Source organism: Somniosus microcephalus, chromosome 2 (genome assembly GCF_052327205.1).
Source record: "Somniosus microcephalus isolate GS21.2 chromosome 2, FLI_Smic_1.0, whole genome shotgun sequence".
In the NCBI taxonomy this organism is placed as follows: Eukaryota; Metazoa; Chordata; class Chondrichthyes; order Squaliformes; family Somniosidae; genus Somniosus; species Somniosus microcephalus.
In genome coordinates, this window is record NC_140988.1 from 227,654,855 (window position 1) to 227,671,612 (window position 16,758).

Genomic DNA, 16,758 nt, shown 5'->3' on the forward strand with positions numbered 1-16,758 from the left:
CATCCACAGGTTCCCTTTTATCTACCCTGCTAGTTACATCCTCAAAAAACTCAAATTTGTCAAACAGGGTTTCCCTTTCATAAAACTATGTTGACTCTGCCTAATCATGTTATGATTTTCTAAGTACCTTGTTACCACTTCCTTAATGATGGATTCCAGCATTTTCCTGACGACTGATGTCAGGCTAGCTGGCCTGCAGTTCCCGGTTTTCTCTCTCCCTCCTTTCTTGAATAGCAGGGTTACATCTGCTACCTTCCAATCTGCTAGGACCTTTCCTGAATCTAGCGAATTTTGGAAGATCACAACCAATGCATCCACTATTTCTGCAGCCACCTCTTTTAGAACCCGATGGGCAACAGCTAAAAGAGTTGCATATGTTAGTTTTCAGAATTAACTACAGAAATATTCCAAGACTGAGTTACGAATCGTACTATCAGTACTTACATGGGAATAGGAACCATACAGGGCGGGCAGGGCACTGCAGTTCGAATGAATGCTGGCTCAGAACGTTGCTCCCATGGACCTGTAGGTTGGTACTAAGAGGACAATGGATTAATATGAGTAATTAGCGTAGTCATTACAAAACTTCAGAACATTATTTACTCAACTTTCAAGTCGTTTTTGCCAATTTTGAGAGTTAACTAAAACCATATAAAAAGGAAGATATTTGGCTTGAACTAAATTTTATTTAAATTTTCAGTATCTTTTTCCACACTGAAATTGAAACTATATTGTAAAGCAATAATCTGTTTGTGGTTACAGTTCAAAAATCAAGATTTATTAGAACATGAAAACAGAACCTGATTTCATGCAAGACAAAAAGGCAAAAGCTCATTTCTTGATGAAAAGATGAATTTAATCCCCTTAGAAGATTAAATGCAGTTTTCTTTATGTCTACTTCCACCCAGCATTTACGTTTTTTTACCTTGTTCATGTCATGAGGAAATCAAATACACAAATTTGTTACTTACTAATTTGCAATACTACATCTTCAAGTACCAACATACAACACCATGTCATTCCTTTCCTCCTCGTCTGCCTACATGGCAAGAGTGATTACAATTCAACAATAATTAATTACGTGAAATTTGGGAGGGCCTGACATGGTTAGGTGCTTTATAAATGTAAGCTTTGATTTTTATTCCCCATTTTTTTCCTAGCTCATGTCATTTTATCTCACCACGTTGCATTTCTTTCTTCCCCATTTTTTCCAAGAGATTATTAGCAAAAATAAAAGCACATGATTGGAGGCAGCCATATGACATGGGTTGGAAATTGGTTGGGAGGTAGGAGACAGAGAGTGGGGATAAAGGGTACATATTCTGATTGGCGGGATGTAATTACTGCAATTATATAGGGTCCTGGTGAGACCACACCTGGAGTATTGTGTACAGTTTTGGTCTCCTTACCTAAGGAAGGATATATTTGCCATAGAGGGAGTGCAACGAAGGTTCACCAGACTGATCCCTGGGACGGGGCGATTGTCCTATGAGGAGAGATTAAGTAGACTAGGCCTATATTCTCCAGCGTTTAGAAGAATGAGAGGTGATCTCATTGAAACATCCAAAATTCTGACAGGGCTTGACAGGTTAGATGCAGAGAGGATGTTTCCCATCACTGGGGAGTCTAGAACCAGGGGTCACAGTCTCAGAATAAGAGGTTGGCCATTTAGGACTGAGATGAGGAGAAATTTCTTCACGCAGAGGGTGGTGAATCTTTGGAATTCTTTACCCCAAAGGGCTGTGCAGGCTCAGTCATTGAGCCTATTCAAGACAGAGATCGATAGATTTTTGGATATTAAGGGAATCAAGGGATATGGGGATAGTGCAGGAAAGTGGAGTTGAGGTAGAAGATCAGCCATGATCTTGTTGAGTGGCGGAGCAGGCTCGAGGGGCCAAATGGCCTACTCCTGCTTCTATTTCTTGTGTCATTATGTAATAAGTTGCATTCCCCAGGGATCTGTACTGGGGTCTCAGCTTTTCACCATATTTATTAATAACTTGGAAGAAGAAATAGAGAGGTTTATAACCAAGTTTGCAGATGACACTAAGTTAGAAGGCATAGTAACGCAGACAGGAGCAGGAAGTTTATGAAGGGATATAGACAGATTAAGTGAGTGGGCAAAGCTGTGGCAAATGGAGGTCAATGTGGGGAAATGTGAAGTCATCGACTTTGGATCCAAGAAAGACAAATCAAAGTATTTTCTAAATGGTGAAAAACTAGAAACTGTGGAGGAGCAAGAGATTTAGTTGTACATGTACACAAATCACTAAAAGCTAGCAGACAGGTATAAAAAGCAATTATAAAAAGCTAATGTAATGTTGGTCTTTAATTCAAGGGGACTGGAATAAAAGGGGAGCAAGATATGCTTCAGTTGTATAGAGCCACGGTCAGACCCCATCTAGAGTACTATGTTCAGTTCTGGGCACCACACCTCAGGGAACATATATTGGCATTGGAGGGGGTGCAGTGCAGATTCACCAAAATTATACCAGGGGTTAGCAGTAAAATTACCAAGATGGGTTTGATAAAATTTGCTCATTTTCCTTTGCGTGTAGAAGATTGAGGGGTGATCTAATCGAGGTGTTTAAAATGATAAAAGGATTCAATAGGATCGATAAAGCAAATATATTTCCTCTGGTGGGGGAAGCTGGAACAAAAGGTCATGATCTTAAAATTAGAGCCAGGTAATCAGGAAACATTTTTTCCCCACACACACACACACTAGTAGAAATCTGGAACATTCTCCCCCAAAAGGCTGTGGATGTTGGATAAATTGAAATTTAAGACCGAGATCGATAGATATTTGTTTATTAAGGGGGTTGAGGCACAAATCAGCCATGATCTAATTGAATGGCAAACATGCTCGAGGGGCTGAATGGCCTGCTCTCATGTTCCTCTCTTTCACACAAGTCAGATGGATGGCAGGATGCAGAGGGGAGGTATGGAGAAATAAGTAGCATTGTTGCAACAAAGGTTGTGACTTTGCTAGAATCCAGTGTGATGACGAAGGGTCAAGAGCTAATTGGGACAGCAAAGAATAAGGCTTACGAGGGGCACTGGTGAGAAAAGGAAAATAATCAGTAGGATTTATCTAATATAACATATCAATTTCATGAATGGACACACCAGAAGTTATACGTTTACTGTTACAGTTTTGCCGCAAAAAGAGCAAGTTTAGGGTTCGGATGGAAAAATAGGACTGGATCAGCTCAAAAACTAAATTGAGACCAACTGAAGATCATTTGCTGGTTGGCTGATTCAGAACCCATCCTTATTAAAAAACACACAAAAGCATACAATATGCTCACCCTTATACTTTACATTTGTCTGCTTGAAAAAAATTGCAACATGACTAGTTATTCAAAACCTTGAATTAATTAATTATCTACAACCACAATAATAACGAGAAATCATTATGGAACCTTGGGGGCCAAATTCAGTTGATTTGCACCTCCTGTTAGCGCAGTGCCCCGTTCACGCCCCGGCTGTAATATTGGGTGGCGCCCCCCCCCCCCCACCGATTTACCGCCGGACGCTACGTCTGCCAGGGTCGGGGGGCCTACCTGCGGCCGGGGCGGTGCTAGTTAAAGGGGAGGTGGCGGGCAGCCATTTTGTTGCTGGCCGCCTGCCAGCACCTGCCCCCGTTGCTGACCCCAGCCCCCGTGAAGCCCCCCTCTCGAGTGCCAGGTTCGTTTGCCGGCACTCCTGATCCCTGGTGGCCCAGCAGTACCACTGCGCAATGTGCTGCAGCGTGTAGCGCCACGATATTGACTCGCAGTGCCCCTGGGAAAATCGGCCACGGGGGCGCTAACTTTTTCAGGGCGCTACCCAATTTCTGCCCCTTAAGTCTTATTCATCGCCAAAGTTGCATCAGATGAAAATTTGCATTGTACAATGCTATTCCAGGTATATTATCTTCAAGAGCCCAGATCAGAAGCAGATGCCAACAAAACTGATGGAGTGCAAAGTAGTTTTGTGTTCAAGATGGAAAGTATTCAGAAATCCTTTCAAAAAGGATCAAACCAATCTCCACTTTTCCTCAAAGTTGCTAGAAAGATGCTGTATTGACTGTATCCAAATTAATCATAAGATCCTGGGAACTTTTTTTCAAGTTCTACTCTGTACAAAGACTAAAAATTCTTACTGAATTTGCTTGCTTAACCAGTACTTCATCGTGACAAGTGGCAGGGCAAAGGTGGGCACACTTGGCTAGTGCTTTTTGGCAAGACTGTTTGCATGGAGGGCAAGGACCAAAGTGGCATCTGTGTTTCTCTCTGTTTGGGTGATGACATGTGGGTGGCTTCCTAGAGAGAAAAATGAGAAAGCATTTTAAAATCAGAATACTTAGAAAGTGAAAATATATTTGCTTGAAACCAACCAACATGCACTGCTTAGAAAATAAAGTACTACTGATGGATTTCCTGTGGTAGGTTGAAGAATACACTTATTTAATGACAGGTGTGTTATACCATGTAACAGACCAGGTATTATAACAATGCCTTGAAAGCCCTTTCTCAAGTTGCACCACCTTGAAGAAATATGTCTGTTGCAAAGGTTGAGCTGTGTTTATGAGGTCATGTTACTTTAAGGTTACAAAGACCAATACTGTATAAATTGTTGCTTTCCTTCAGCTATTGTTGAAAGATGTTTGTTGCTAGATTGGCAGCTACTTGTAAATCCAGGTCAAGAGAGACCAGGAGGAAATGACTGACTTAAAAAAAAAAATATATAGGCCTAGAAATTCAGTATCGCCACGTTTGGGGCGCTACAGCCAGGTGTTCGCTAAATTTAGCGCCCGGCGCAACTTAGCACCACCTTCGCCGAAATTGAGTTGCATCGCCCCAAGAGGTTGCTGCTGCGCTAAAGCAGGCGATGCATGACTATCATAAGGCGCCAAGCCGGCGAGCCGAGGCGCTAACACCGAGGGCGGGTGCAGCGAGTTGCTGATTGAAGGCAGACACGCTGGCGCCGGTCAGCTCTTAAAGGGGGAGGGTGGACTTGCTTGGCTGCCACGCCCTGCACACTGCAGCCTTGACCATTGCTGGATCATCATTTCTACGCCCAGGACCATGCAGAAGGCTAGGGAGCGAGCGGAGCGCTTCAGCGAGGGTGCCCCGAGGCTACTGGTTGGCGCAGTAGAGCGCAGGCGACCTGTCCTCTTCCCCGACAGTGGGAGGAGGCCGCTTCCCAGCGAATACCGAAAAGCCTGGCAGGAGGTGGCAAACAGGGTGACCACCAACAGCATGGTTGCCAGGACTCCACTTCAATGCAGGAAAAAGTTCAACGACCTGATGCACCATCAATTACTCAAAAGACTGAGGTTGAGCGAGTAACAATCAGGCTTTTATTAACTAAAGAATGAAGGTCTAGTCTCGAGTGGTCGACCCGTCCAGAATACTAAGGGACTGGGAGGTAGTCACTTATATACCTGGACTAGTGGGAGGAGTCAGCCGAGGCATGTCCAGACCTGTACCTAGTGGAATACACATACAGACACAGACAGGTTATAACAGTGGTTTACCACACGACCTCAGTCGGGTTGTCAGGGCGAGTACCCTTTCCACTATCTTTTGCATGTGCACCTCAGTTTCTGGCCAAAGGGACCTGAAAGCCCCAATGCCCAGCCCTCATCCAACAGCTATGGGACTCTCATGAAAACCACTTGCACATTCAGCACTTTACACACTGTCAGGGCTATTCCACCATGGGAGGCAGTGCAGGCAAGATCAGGGCTTGACACTGTACTTAGAGGCCGTCCTTTCTCTTGCAGGGCCCACAATCGCAGGCAGCAGCGATGGACCGGGGGAGGCCGTCCTGACCTCAAAGAGCTCAGCGACCTGGAGCAGCGTGTGGAGCGCATTATGGCAGGCCGGCTGATTGGCCCCGTCGCCAGTGGAGATGCCAACCCTGTTCTGGACAGCAATGGTAAGGTCATCACCTTTTTGACCTCTCTCGTTCCACTTGTGCCTGACACCAGCATCCTTTGCCACTATCGAACCAATGCAGTGCATAGCAGCACTCGTGCCTCCCTCGCTGCCGCCCTGTCCTCACTCTAAAGCAACTCTTGTGCCTCCCTGCTTTCAGATGCTGATTCGCCAGGTGAGGAGGCGGGCCCTCAAGCTGCCACTGTCAGTGATTCTGAATTCGAGGAGGAGGAAGAGGAAGCCGGCTCATCAGTGCCACCCTCAGCCGAGGCAGCCCATGGCCATGATGGGGACATGTCTTCCCTGGAGGGGAGCGGGGGGGGGGGGGAGGGTCTGAGGAGAGTGAAGCTCCGGGGCCCAGCGGGCTGCAGCAACGCGGGAGGGGTGGGGAAGCTCGGCGGCCTTCTCCCCGGAGGGTGAGTGCAGCCTCCAGTCCTGCTACGGTGAGCGCAGGGGAGGTGCGGCTCCTTGGTGAAATGGGCGCCCAGGCTGAGCGCAGGCACACTGAGCTCATGGCGGAAGCGAGGCGGATCACCCTCACAGGGGAAAAAGTAGAAGGTGTGGCCAAATGTTGTGTTTATATATGAAGGCTGAGAATGTTTTTTTTTTTATATATGAAGGCTGAGACTGTTGTGTTTGTTTTTTATATGAAGGCCGAGGATCATGGTCATTTTTGTTTAACTGTTTTTTTCATTTTCTGAAGATTGTGAGAGCCAGTTATGTCTCTGACTGTTTTTTGGGGGGTTTATCTGAATTAGTTTGTCATGCGAGAAGGGCACAGAGTTTGCACAGTAAAAAATGTTCTTTAATCACATTGTCCACGTTTGCACTTAGAACTATTTGTTGCCTTGACCGGCTGAGGGCTTGCGGAGCGGCTCCATTCATGTTCTTTCATTGGCACAAGCCATTCCCTGAGATGGGGCCTAGAACCGAGTTGCAATAAGCCGCCGATGGACGGCCCTTGCACTTTGTGCCTCCCTCCCGTCTTGGTGCTCCTCCCCCTCCTCCGGTGGTCCTCCAATGTCTGCTGGCAGTGGCTGAGTCCTGAGGATAGCCAGGTTGTGCAGCATACTACAACGAAATGGGAGACTCGCTCAGGCGAGTACTGTAGGGCTCCTCCGGAACTGTCCAGACAGTGGAACTGTTCATTGAGCACACAATCGGCGTGCTCAAGCATGTTCCTGGTAGCTTGATGGCTGTCATTGTATCGCTCTTCAGCAGGGGTGCTGGGCGCACGGAGCGGGGTCATCAGCCAGGTGCACAAAGGATAGCCTTTGTCCCCGAGAAGCCATCCTTGTGGGTGAGCCTGGGCTTCGAAAATGTCTGCCACAGAAGTCTTGCGCAGGATGAAGGCATCGTGGCTGCTGCCTGGAAAGCAGGCATTGACAGCTAGTATGAGCTGCCTGTAGTCACACACCAACTGGACGTTGAGCGAATGGTAGCCCTTCCGGTTGCGGTAATCCTCGGCATTCTCTAGAGGTGCCCGCAAAGCCACATGCGTGCAGTCAATGGCGCCCTGGACCATGGGGAAGCCCGCTATTCCTCCAAATCCCATTGCACGCTCTTGCTGCTTGTCCAAGGTCATGGGGAAGGAGATGTACTGACGTCTCCTTCTGAAAAGGGCATTGGTCACCTGGCAGATGCAGCAATGTACCGCGAACTGGAAGATGTTGGCAATGTCCCCAGTAGCGGATTGGAAGGAGCCGGTGGCATAGAAGTTGAGAGCCACCGTCACCTTCACTGCCACCGACAGAGACGTCCTGCTCCTCAGCTGTGGCTGCAGATCTCTGCGAAGCAGGTGGCAGATCTCAGTGACCACCTCCCTTCTGAATCGCAGCCTCCAAACACACTGCTCCTCAGACATGTTCAGATATGAGAACTGCTGGTGGTATACCCTGGGTGGGTAAGGCCTCCTGTGCCGACGCCTGTTGGCCCTTCTCCGTCTGGCCGTGACTGGCACTCTCTCACGACGTCTCGGAGCCCTTTGAATGCAATGCAGTAAGCCAACGTTTCCACCCATTGCAGCCCCCATTATATGTGGCGTCTCAAGGCTATGGCACTGAAAGTTAAATCCAAGTGCAAAGCTCTGGCCTGAAGCCAGAAGTACCTGTGCGAGCGCTGGAGTCAAAGCAGAAAGCTCTCTCCCTTTGTCTCTCTCCAAATATCCGTCTCTCACACAGGATTGCCACAAAATGGCTGCCACTTATAATGCAGGAGGAGTCCCCTTTAAATAGCGCCCCCCACGCCCCGCAGCGACTGGGAACCGTTCTCCTCTACCAGTTGCTGGGGGCGCCAGGCGCACAGAAGGGCGGCGCCACTGAAGTTCCGGTTCGGGGCGCACCAAGGGCGTTGCACCATGAAATGACGTCAGGATCTGCGCGCGCAGCTGAGCGGGCGCTGCGGTTTTGCGCCGCTGCTAAATCTTGAGTGAAGTTCGCGAGAGGCGCAGATCGCGCCACGCCCGGGCGCTAGCCGCTTAGCGCCCCACTTCTCCTCCTCCCAAGGCGCTAGCGGCTGGCGCTAACAACTGAATTTCTAGGCCATAAACTTTGTTGCTACTTGTTCATTAGTAGATTCCCTATCTATTCAATTGTGATTTGTTGCTGTTTTATGAATATGATATTTGAGCTATACAGGTGCAAGTGCATCATACAATTAGAATTTTTACATACATCAGTGGATCTCCTGTGACATTGTTCATGGTAAATCAGAAGATACAAGGGGTGAAATTCAGCTTCAGCGAGGGTGCAAAACAGGCAGTAGCAAATCCGCTGTCCATTATACGCTCCGCCCAATTTTCCTTTCCATGGAAATGTATAGCTGTAAAGATCGTATCAGTTGTGCCTCTTCCCTTTATGAGCCCACATTGACTGTCTATTAGGATTTTTTTAGTAATATATGTTGAATAAAGCAGTTGAGCATCACTCTTGTAAAGATCTTTCCAGCAAATACAAGTAGAGATTCCCAGTGATTATCGCAGATAAAACAATTTTCAATTCCCTTGTAGAGGTGGACAATTAGAGCATCTTTGAAATCCTAGGGGATCTTTCCTGAGCACCACATAAATTGAAATAGTTAATTTAGGCATTTGACTACATAGTCCCCACTGGCTTGGTCTATCGCAGCTGAGATAACATCAGAACTAGATGCCTTCCCATTTGAGAGCAATCGGGTGGCCTTTTCAGACTCTGAGATAGTAGTTTGTTTTGCAAGGATATCAATGATGGCACACTGAGGCAGCTGATCGGCAGCCTCATTTTTAGCAGCTGAATACTTATTTTAAAGGTTTTGGAAATGGTCAGCCCATCATTTCAGGATCTTATTTTTGTCTGTGGGAAGAGTTGTTTCATCAATGCATATAACAGGTGTGGAGCCACTAACTTATGGGCCATATACTGTATTTAAGGGTATTATAGAAGGACAAGTCATCAATCAAGAAGCAAGCAAGCTTATGATAACATTTGTAAACAAGTCTAGAGCAAACTAAGGATTATGTGCAACACCTAGTGGAGCAAAAGGACAAATGAATTGTAGGGGGTTGTTTTAAGACAGAATCCAGATGCATAAATTTAAGAAATAAGAAGGAATTTACAGCACAGAAACGGGCCACTCGGCCCAACTGGTCTGTGCTGATGGTTATGCTCTACAAGAGCCATCTTTCCAGCAATATAATTCGAGTTTTGACATTCTGATGGCCAAAACTGCCTTTTACAGATGAATCAGTTATGCTGATCTATTCTACTGAGTTGGGAACAAGTTTCACACTCAGAAGATATCATGTAACAGTAGAAAACAGCACAGATGGGAATTTTGGGAGAATCACTTTAAAATTTGCATCGCACAGATTGTTTAAAGTCAGAGAACAGCATGAACTGGTGGTCATGGAAGTTTGTCAATCTGATTAAGTTAGGTCATGCCTCAAAACAGTATCAAAAGAACAGGACCAACCATATAAATTAAACTTGTGCCTCTCAAATAAACATTGATGAAACTTCCTCTCCACAATTTCAGGTGACAGGATAAAGTACTTCTGATCTGCTCCTGTTATCAGTTTTTAGAAGAGCTGAGAAATAACAATTCACACTTTCCTTGGTTTGAGAGGCAGATAATGCTGCTAATAATGGTAGAAGAAAAGAAACAGGCCACTGCCTCAAGCATGACCTTTTATACAAAGGAGTAGCAAGAGGTCACATGATCTCAAGCTGCATTTTTTTTTTTAAAAGGGCCAATACCAGGCATGACTTCCCTCCCCGTGGGATGTTTATGGAAGTTGAATGAATGTAGAACTAAAATAAAATACCATGGTATTCTGTTCCACAAAATGCAGATCAAGCACCTGTAACATGATGACACTGCTTGCACTGGAAACTTGAGTGTTGAGGTTACCAAATGTGGTCGCACTGTAACAGAGCATGAATATAAAAAGAAATACTCGCATTTATATAGCGTCTTTCACAACCACCGGACATTCCAAAGTACTTTACAGCCAATGAAGTACTTTTTAAGTGCAGTTACTGTTGTAATGTAGGAAACACAGCAGCCAATCTGCACACAGCAAGCTCCCACGAACAGCAGTGTGATAATGACCAGATAATCTGCTTTAGTGTTGTTGGTTGAGGGATAAATATTGGCCAGGACACCGGGGAGAACTCCCCTGCTCTTAAGAACATACAAAATAGGAGCGGGAGTAGGCCATTCGGTCCCTCGAGCCTGTGCCACCATTCAGTAAGATCATGGCTGATCTTCTACCTCAACTCCACTATCCCCATAACCCTTCATTCACTTAACATCCAAAAATCTATCGATCTCTGTCTTGAATATACTCAATGACTGAGCCTCCACAGCCCTCTGGGGTAGAGAATTCCAAAGATTCACCACCCTCTGAGTGAAGAAATTTCTCCTCATTTCAGTCCTAAATGGCCGACCCCTTATTCTGAGACTGTGACCCCTGGTTCTAGACTCCCCAGCCAGGGGAAACATCCTCCCTGCATCTACCCTGCCAAGTCCTGTAAGAATTTTGTATGTTTCAATGAGATCACCTTTCATTCTTCTAAACTCTAGAGAATATAGGCCTAGTCTACTCAATCTCTCCTCATAGGACAATCCCCCATCTCAGGAACCAGTCTGGTGAACCTTCGTTGCACTCCCTCTATGGCAAATATATCCTTCCTTGGGTAAGGAGACCAAAACTGTACACAATACTCCAGGTGTGGTCTCACCAGGACCCTATATAATTGCAGTCCTCTTGTAATTAAGGCCAACATATCATTTGCTTTCCTAATTGCTTGCTGTACCTGCATGTTAACTTTCAGTGATTTGTGTACAAGGACACCCAGGTCCCTCTGAACACCAACATTTCCCAATCTCTCACCATTTAAAAAAGACTCTGCTTTTCTATTTTCCCTACCAAAGTGGATAACTTCACATTTCTCCACATTATATTCCTTTATATGTCTTTGTGGGCAACTTTTTGAGAGGTCAATGACGAGTGCCATCCCTTCACCGCTGACTGCAAATTTCAGGTCATGTATGCTTCGTTTAGAGGTGTATCTTACTAGCAGCATTACAAGATTTAACTTATTTTTTTCCATGGATGTCGGGACCTAATGTGCAGGTAGTATAACATTTCCAGAGATCATAAAAAGTTATTACAAGAAATGCAAAAATACCGTAATCAATTAATTCAATTTACTCTACATTATGCACTGACCTGCATAGCTCTTTGCACCTTGGAGGCTTGGTAGTGCGTTCTCTGCCACAAGGTACAATCAGAACAGTTGTACTGCAATTACATTTAATTTCTACAGTCTCTGGGCATGGGTAACAAGTACCTAGTAATTTGAAGAAAAAAATATTTAACAGAATACATTCAATCCACAAAATAACTTAAGCAGGTTCAATTCCTTTTTAAAAAATGTTTATTTTAACAAAAAAAACTCAAATTAGGATGAAAAAAGACATTGTCTGTCTCACTCTCTGCCCCTCCCTCCATCCATGTCACAGGGGTCAGTAATTAGAATTACATTTTCTAACCATCAACAAAACACAGATACTAATTAGAATCTTTCCATCTGCTTTGAAAAATTATTTTTAAAAATGAACTCCAATTAGGATTAAGGAAAATCTTAGTACACTTTCTGAAGTTGCTCACAGGCGAGCCAGTACTAACCTATGGTTTAAAGCACTGACGGGGCACCCTGGATTTTGGTAGAACGTAGGGGTGGAATGTAGGGTTTTGCTCACTGATGGATTTCTGGTATCAGTCAACAGTGAGGGGACCGGGGTGGGGTGGGGGGAGGAGGGTCATTCCAGCTCTGGCAGCGCTGGCTTGTAACTTTCTATGAGATTTCAGAAAACATTATGTAGTATTTTGTGATTCATTCTTGGAAACATATCTTTGTGTCTGGATTTTTCTCCCTGCCCATAAGTCTCTTCTCCTTGTGTCTCACAGGTATTGGTAATTAGAATATTTACATTTTCTAACCATCAGCGAAACACAGCTGAGAATTTGTATCTTTCTGTCCACTTGCAAAATCTAACTCATTTGCTTTTTTAAAAAAAATAACAAATTAGGATGAAGAAAAATACTATCGATAGTTATAATTCTTTTTAAAAGAGAGTGAGAACGAGACAGAAAAAAAATTCTGATTACACACCAATGTCAATTCAGTTCATTTTCAATTAAAAGACAATTCAATGGACAAATATAATCAGTTTATAGTGAAATATGTAATATTTTTGAGTTCTTTTGTTTAATCACAGAATCACAGAATCACAGAAACCCCACAGTGCAGATAGAGGCCATTTCGGCCCATCGAGCCTGCACCGACACATATCCCACCCGATCCCCGTAACCCCTACACATATCCCACCCTATCCCCGTAACCCCACGTATTTAATCCCCCTAACACTAAGGGTCAATTTATCATAGCCAATCAACCTAACCTGCACATCTTTGGACTGTGGGAGGAAACCGGAGCACCCGGAGTAAACCCACGCAAACACGGGGAGAATGTGCAAACTCCACACAGACGGTCGCCCGAGGCCGGATTCGAACCCGGGTCCCTGGCGCTGTGAGGCAACAGTGCTAACCACTATGCCACCGCGCTGCTATCTTATGACTTTCACATTAGTTACTGAAAAGTGGTTTAAGAACTATTTGGAGTGATTCAAGTGATTCATTAACAGTGGTGACAAAATGCTTACATGCAGTTTTCCCATAAAATATTTACATAAATGTTTACATATAGAATCCCATTAAAATTGTTTGCATAGGAAGTATGCATTACAAATGCTGATATATAGTATTACAGGAAATACTGTTTGTGGCTAGGAAGTGTGTATTATAGGCAAGATTATATATTTGGCCATCACTGAATTATGGGAATGCGTTTGTTACAACACCTATGTGCCTGCAAATCCCCCAACTACAAGTACATAGGCGGTACAAAATTCTCCTTTGATTCAGATAAACCACAATACAAATTAACTCTTGATTTTTCCAATCCATATTCAGCTCTTTGTAAGTTTTTCTCATTAGCTGCTCTGTCTGAACTCAGATTGTTCAAACTTAACTCACATTATTTTGTCTTTAGCCTCTCTTCCACCTGACTCAGTCTTGCAACTGTGTTGCTTGGCTCCATGATCCTCTTCAGTCTGTCTTTGTTCCTCCCAGATCTGGGTTCAACCAATGTTCTCCCGACTACCCTCACATTATCAGCTTGATGCCTTTAGTATTTTAAATACCTTCAATTTTTCTTTCTCTAATCTTAGAAATTAGATTATGGGTACGACCAGCAGCATCTATTAAAAATAATCTAGTTTTTCCACTCAGCTTTCAAAAGTTGGTGCATCCCATAAGAATGAATAAAATTAATACTGTAATGATGAATTTAATACTGAGCAACAAACAAGCTAGCAAGTTAATAAGTTAGAAGTTGCAAAGTGCACTAACTGGCAGAATTATAAAATATGAATACCTAAACCAAATATACAGCAAACACTATTAACACTCCCCATGCACCAGTTTAAGAGATCTCAAAGTTAATTCTATTTTTTTTTTTTTAAATAAGCGTGAACAAATGTATCAATACAGCTTTGAGAAGAGGGCTCGGAGTCCACATCACGGAAGACCTCTCCTGGTCCCTCAATACCTCCTCTCTGGTGAAGAAGGCCCAGCAGCGCCTATATTTCCTAAGGAGGCTGAAGGGATGTAACCTGTCACCCCTGATCTTCTCTAACTTTTACCGCTGCACAATAGAGAGCATCCTGACAAACTGTATCACAGTATGGTATGGCAGCTGTAGCTACTATGACCGGAAAGCCCTGCAGCGGGTAGTCAAAACTGCCCAACGCATTACCGGCACCCGGCTACCGACCATAGAGCACATATACCAGAAACGCTGTTTACGGAGGTCACGGTCCATCATCAAAGACCCTACCCACCCCAGCCACAGTCTGTTCACCCTCCTGCCATCTGGGAGACGCTACAGGTGCATTCGCACCCGTACGACCAGATTTAGGAACAGCTTCTTTCCCAGGGCTGTCATCCTACTGAACTCCACAAATAAACTCTAAAGCCTGCACATCTGCCAATGCACCTTATTATGGTTATGTTTATGTTAATGTATTACAAGCCAAATGTATGTTGAATGTTTAAATGTCTTAATCTAAATGTACACTCTCGGGAGCCGCAAGCCTACATTTCGTTGTACTGCACTTGTGCACTAACAATGACAATAAAAGTTGATTTTGATTTGATTGATGTGGTCCAGTCACATAGTAACTGGACCTCTGCACAGCTCGCTTGCAGCAATGAAAGCTGACATCACATCATTTTTCAAAGTTGAATAATTTTAGTATTTTCAAGGCGCTCCCTGCCCAGTTCACATGGTGAACAGGGAGTGCACTGCAGCCAACAGGCAAGATATCCTGCAAGATCAGCTGAGACAAAGCTTGGTGAAAGTTGGGTGAATCTGCTAAATGGAGTTGCTTGCTAAACAGACTGATGACAAGAATTTGATGAGAGTGGGAATTTGTTGCAGATGGGGAAGGAGGTGCTAAGTAATTTAAACAAAGGGGCAACAGTAAATAAGTAAGTATATATAAATAAAGCAGAGAAATTAATTAGATCCAAGGGGATAAAATTTACATTAACCAATAAGAATATACTAACATTAAAGGGATCCAAATTGCATTAAATAAAAATCTAGAATACATAAATAATAAATGGGAGTAAAGACTACAATAAAGGGTTAATCTGCTCGAATGCTTGGTGATAGCATTTATACTTAAATGACTAACATAGTGAGCAGCTACTGTGTAGAGAACAGCAGAGTCAGCAAACTGTATCCGGTTATTGAAGTCGGAACAAACCTCAGCTATAATGCTAGGAAGACAGGACATGATCAGGAATCTAACTGGTGCAGGCATGTGGCGAGATCGAAGCAGGAACATTAAGGAAAACAAGGGAAGTAAGTGTAGCACGTGCTAATTGGATTAGGCTGTGTGTAATGGACGTGCGCTCGAGGCTGTTTAGTGCAGAAGAATTTAGAGGGGCGAGGCAAAACATCCAGGAGAAAGGGAACTGACCTGTCGCGTAACATCAAGAGGCACACTTCTAACCAGGATGGAACGGGTGATATACTTTCTACTTGGTTCTGTAAACTATCACTCATGTACAGTAATGTGTTAAGTTTTACAAGTCTTAAATAAAGTATCATTGCATCCAATTGGAGTGGAGTTAAATTCCCTACAGGGGATACTAAACTAAAAACACACATACAGCGTAGGTGGATAGATTAAGCAAAATGATGGGACAGCTGAGACCTGTTGCCTGTAATTCCTGTACCATATGGGAACTCCAGGACTCATGTGTCCTGGATAACCACGTGTGCAGAAAGTGCCTCCAGTTTCTCAAATTTAAGCTCAGGATTTCTGAGCTTGAGGAGCAGCTGGAGTCACTGCAGGGCATATGAGAATTTCTTAGAGCACACATTCCAGGTGGTGGTCACCCCACAGCTATAGAGAATTCAAGAGGCTGGTAAGTGGGTGGCGATCCGGCAGGGTAGGAAGAGGCAGGCAGTGCAGGAATCATCCGGGAGTGTGGCACTCTCAAACAGGTTTTCAGTGGCCGACACCTCGGTGGAGTGCAGTCTAGAGTACATCCACGGTACCATGGGTCAAATAACTGCAATGGGGGGCACAGTAAAGTGCAGAAATACAGTGGTGATAGGGGATTCAATTGTCAGGGGAAGAGACAGGCATTTCTGCAACAGCCGACATGAGTCTCGCATGGTATGTTGCCTTCCTAGTGCCAGGGTAAAGGACATCATGGAACCGGTGCAGAACATTTTGCAGGGGGGAAGGGGGAACAGCCAGAAGTCGTGCTCCATATTAGATCCAATGACATAGGTAAGAAAAGGGTTGACATCCTACATGCAGAGTTTCAGGAGCTAAGGAGGAAGTTAAAGAACAGGACCTCAAAGGTAGTAATCTCTTGATTACTCCCAGTGCCACGTGCAAGTGAGTATAGAAGCAGTAAAATAAGACAGTTTAATGTGTGGCTGGAGAAATGGTGCAGGAGGGAGGGATTCAGACTCCTGGGGCATTGGGGTCAGTTCTGGGGCAGAAGGGACCTGGACAAGATGGGCAGGTTGCACCTCAACAGGGCTAGGGCCTGGGACTCGCAGGGAGGTTAACTAGAGCTGTGGGGGAGGGTTTAAACTAATTTGGCAAGGGGAAGGGCAACAGAATGAAGCATTAGAGAGGAGATACAAAATGCACAGAGGACTGGGAGAGACAAACAACGTTAGAATAAAGAGTAGTTCAG

At 44.6% G+C, this 16,758-nt stretch overlaps 1 protein-coding gene across 1 annotated transcript in view; it reads right to left on the bottom strand.

Moving 5' to 3' along the window:
* nfxl1 (nuclear transcription factor, X-box binding-like 1) overlaps positions 1-16,758 on the bottom strand; it is a 217,386-nt gene that overhangs the window by 119,608 nt on the left and 81,020 nt on the right. Inside the window, exons 12-14 of the mRNA XM_085969766.1 lie at positions 11,638-11,758; positions 4,148-4,307; positions 445-536 (exon numbers count right to left, since the gene is read on the bottom strand). Of these exons, the coding sequence (XP_085825892.1) occupies positions 445-536; positions 4,148-4,307; positions 11,638-11,758 (373 nt within the window). The remainder of the gene's footprint in view (positions 1-444; positions 537-4,147; positions 4,308-11,637; positions 11,759-16,758) is intronic.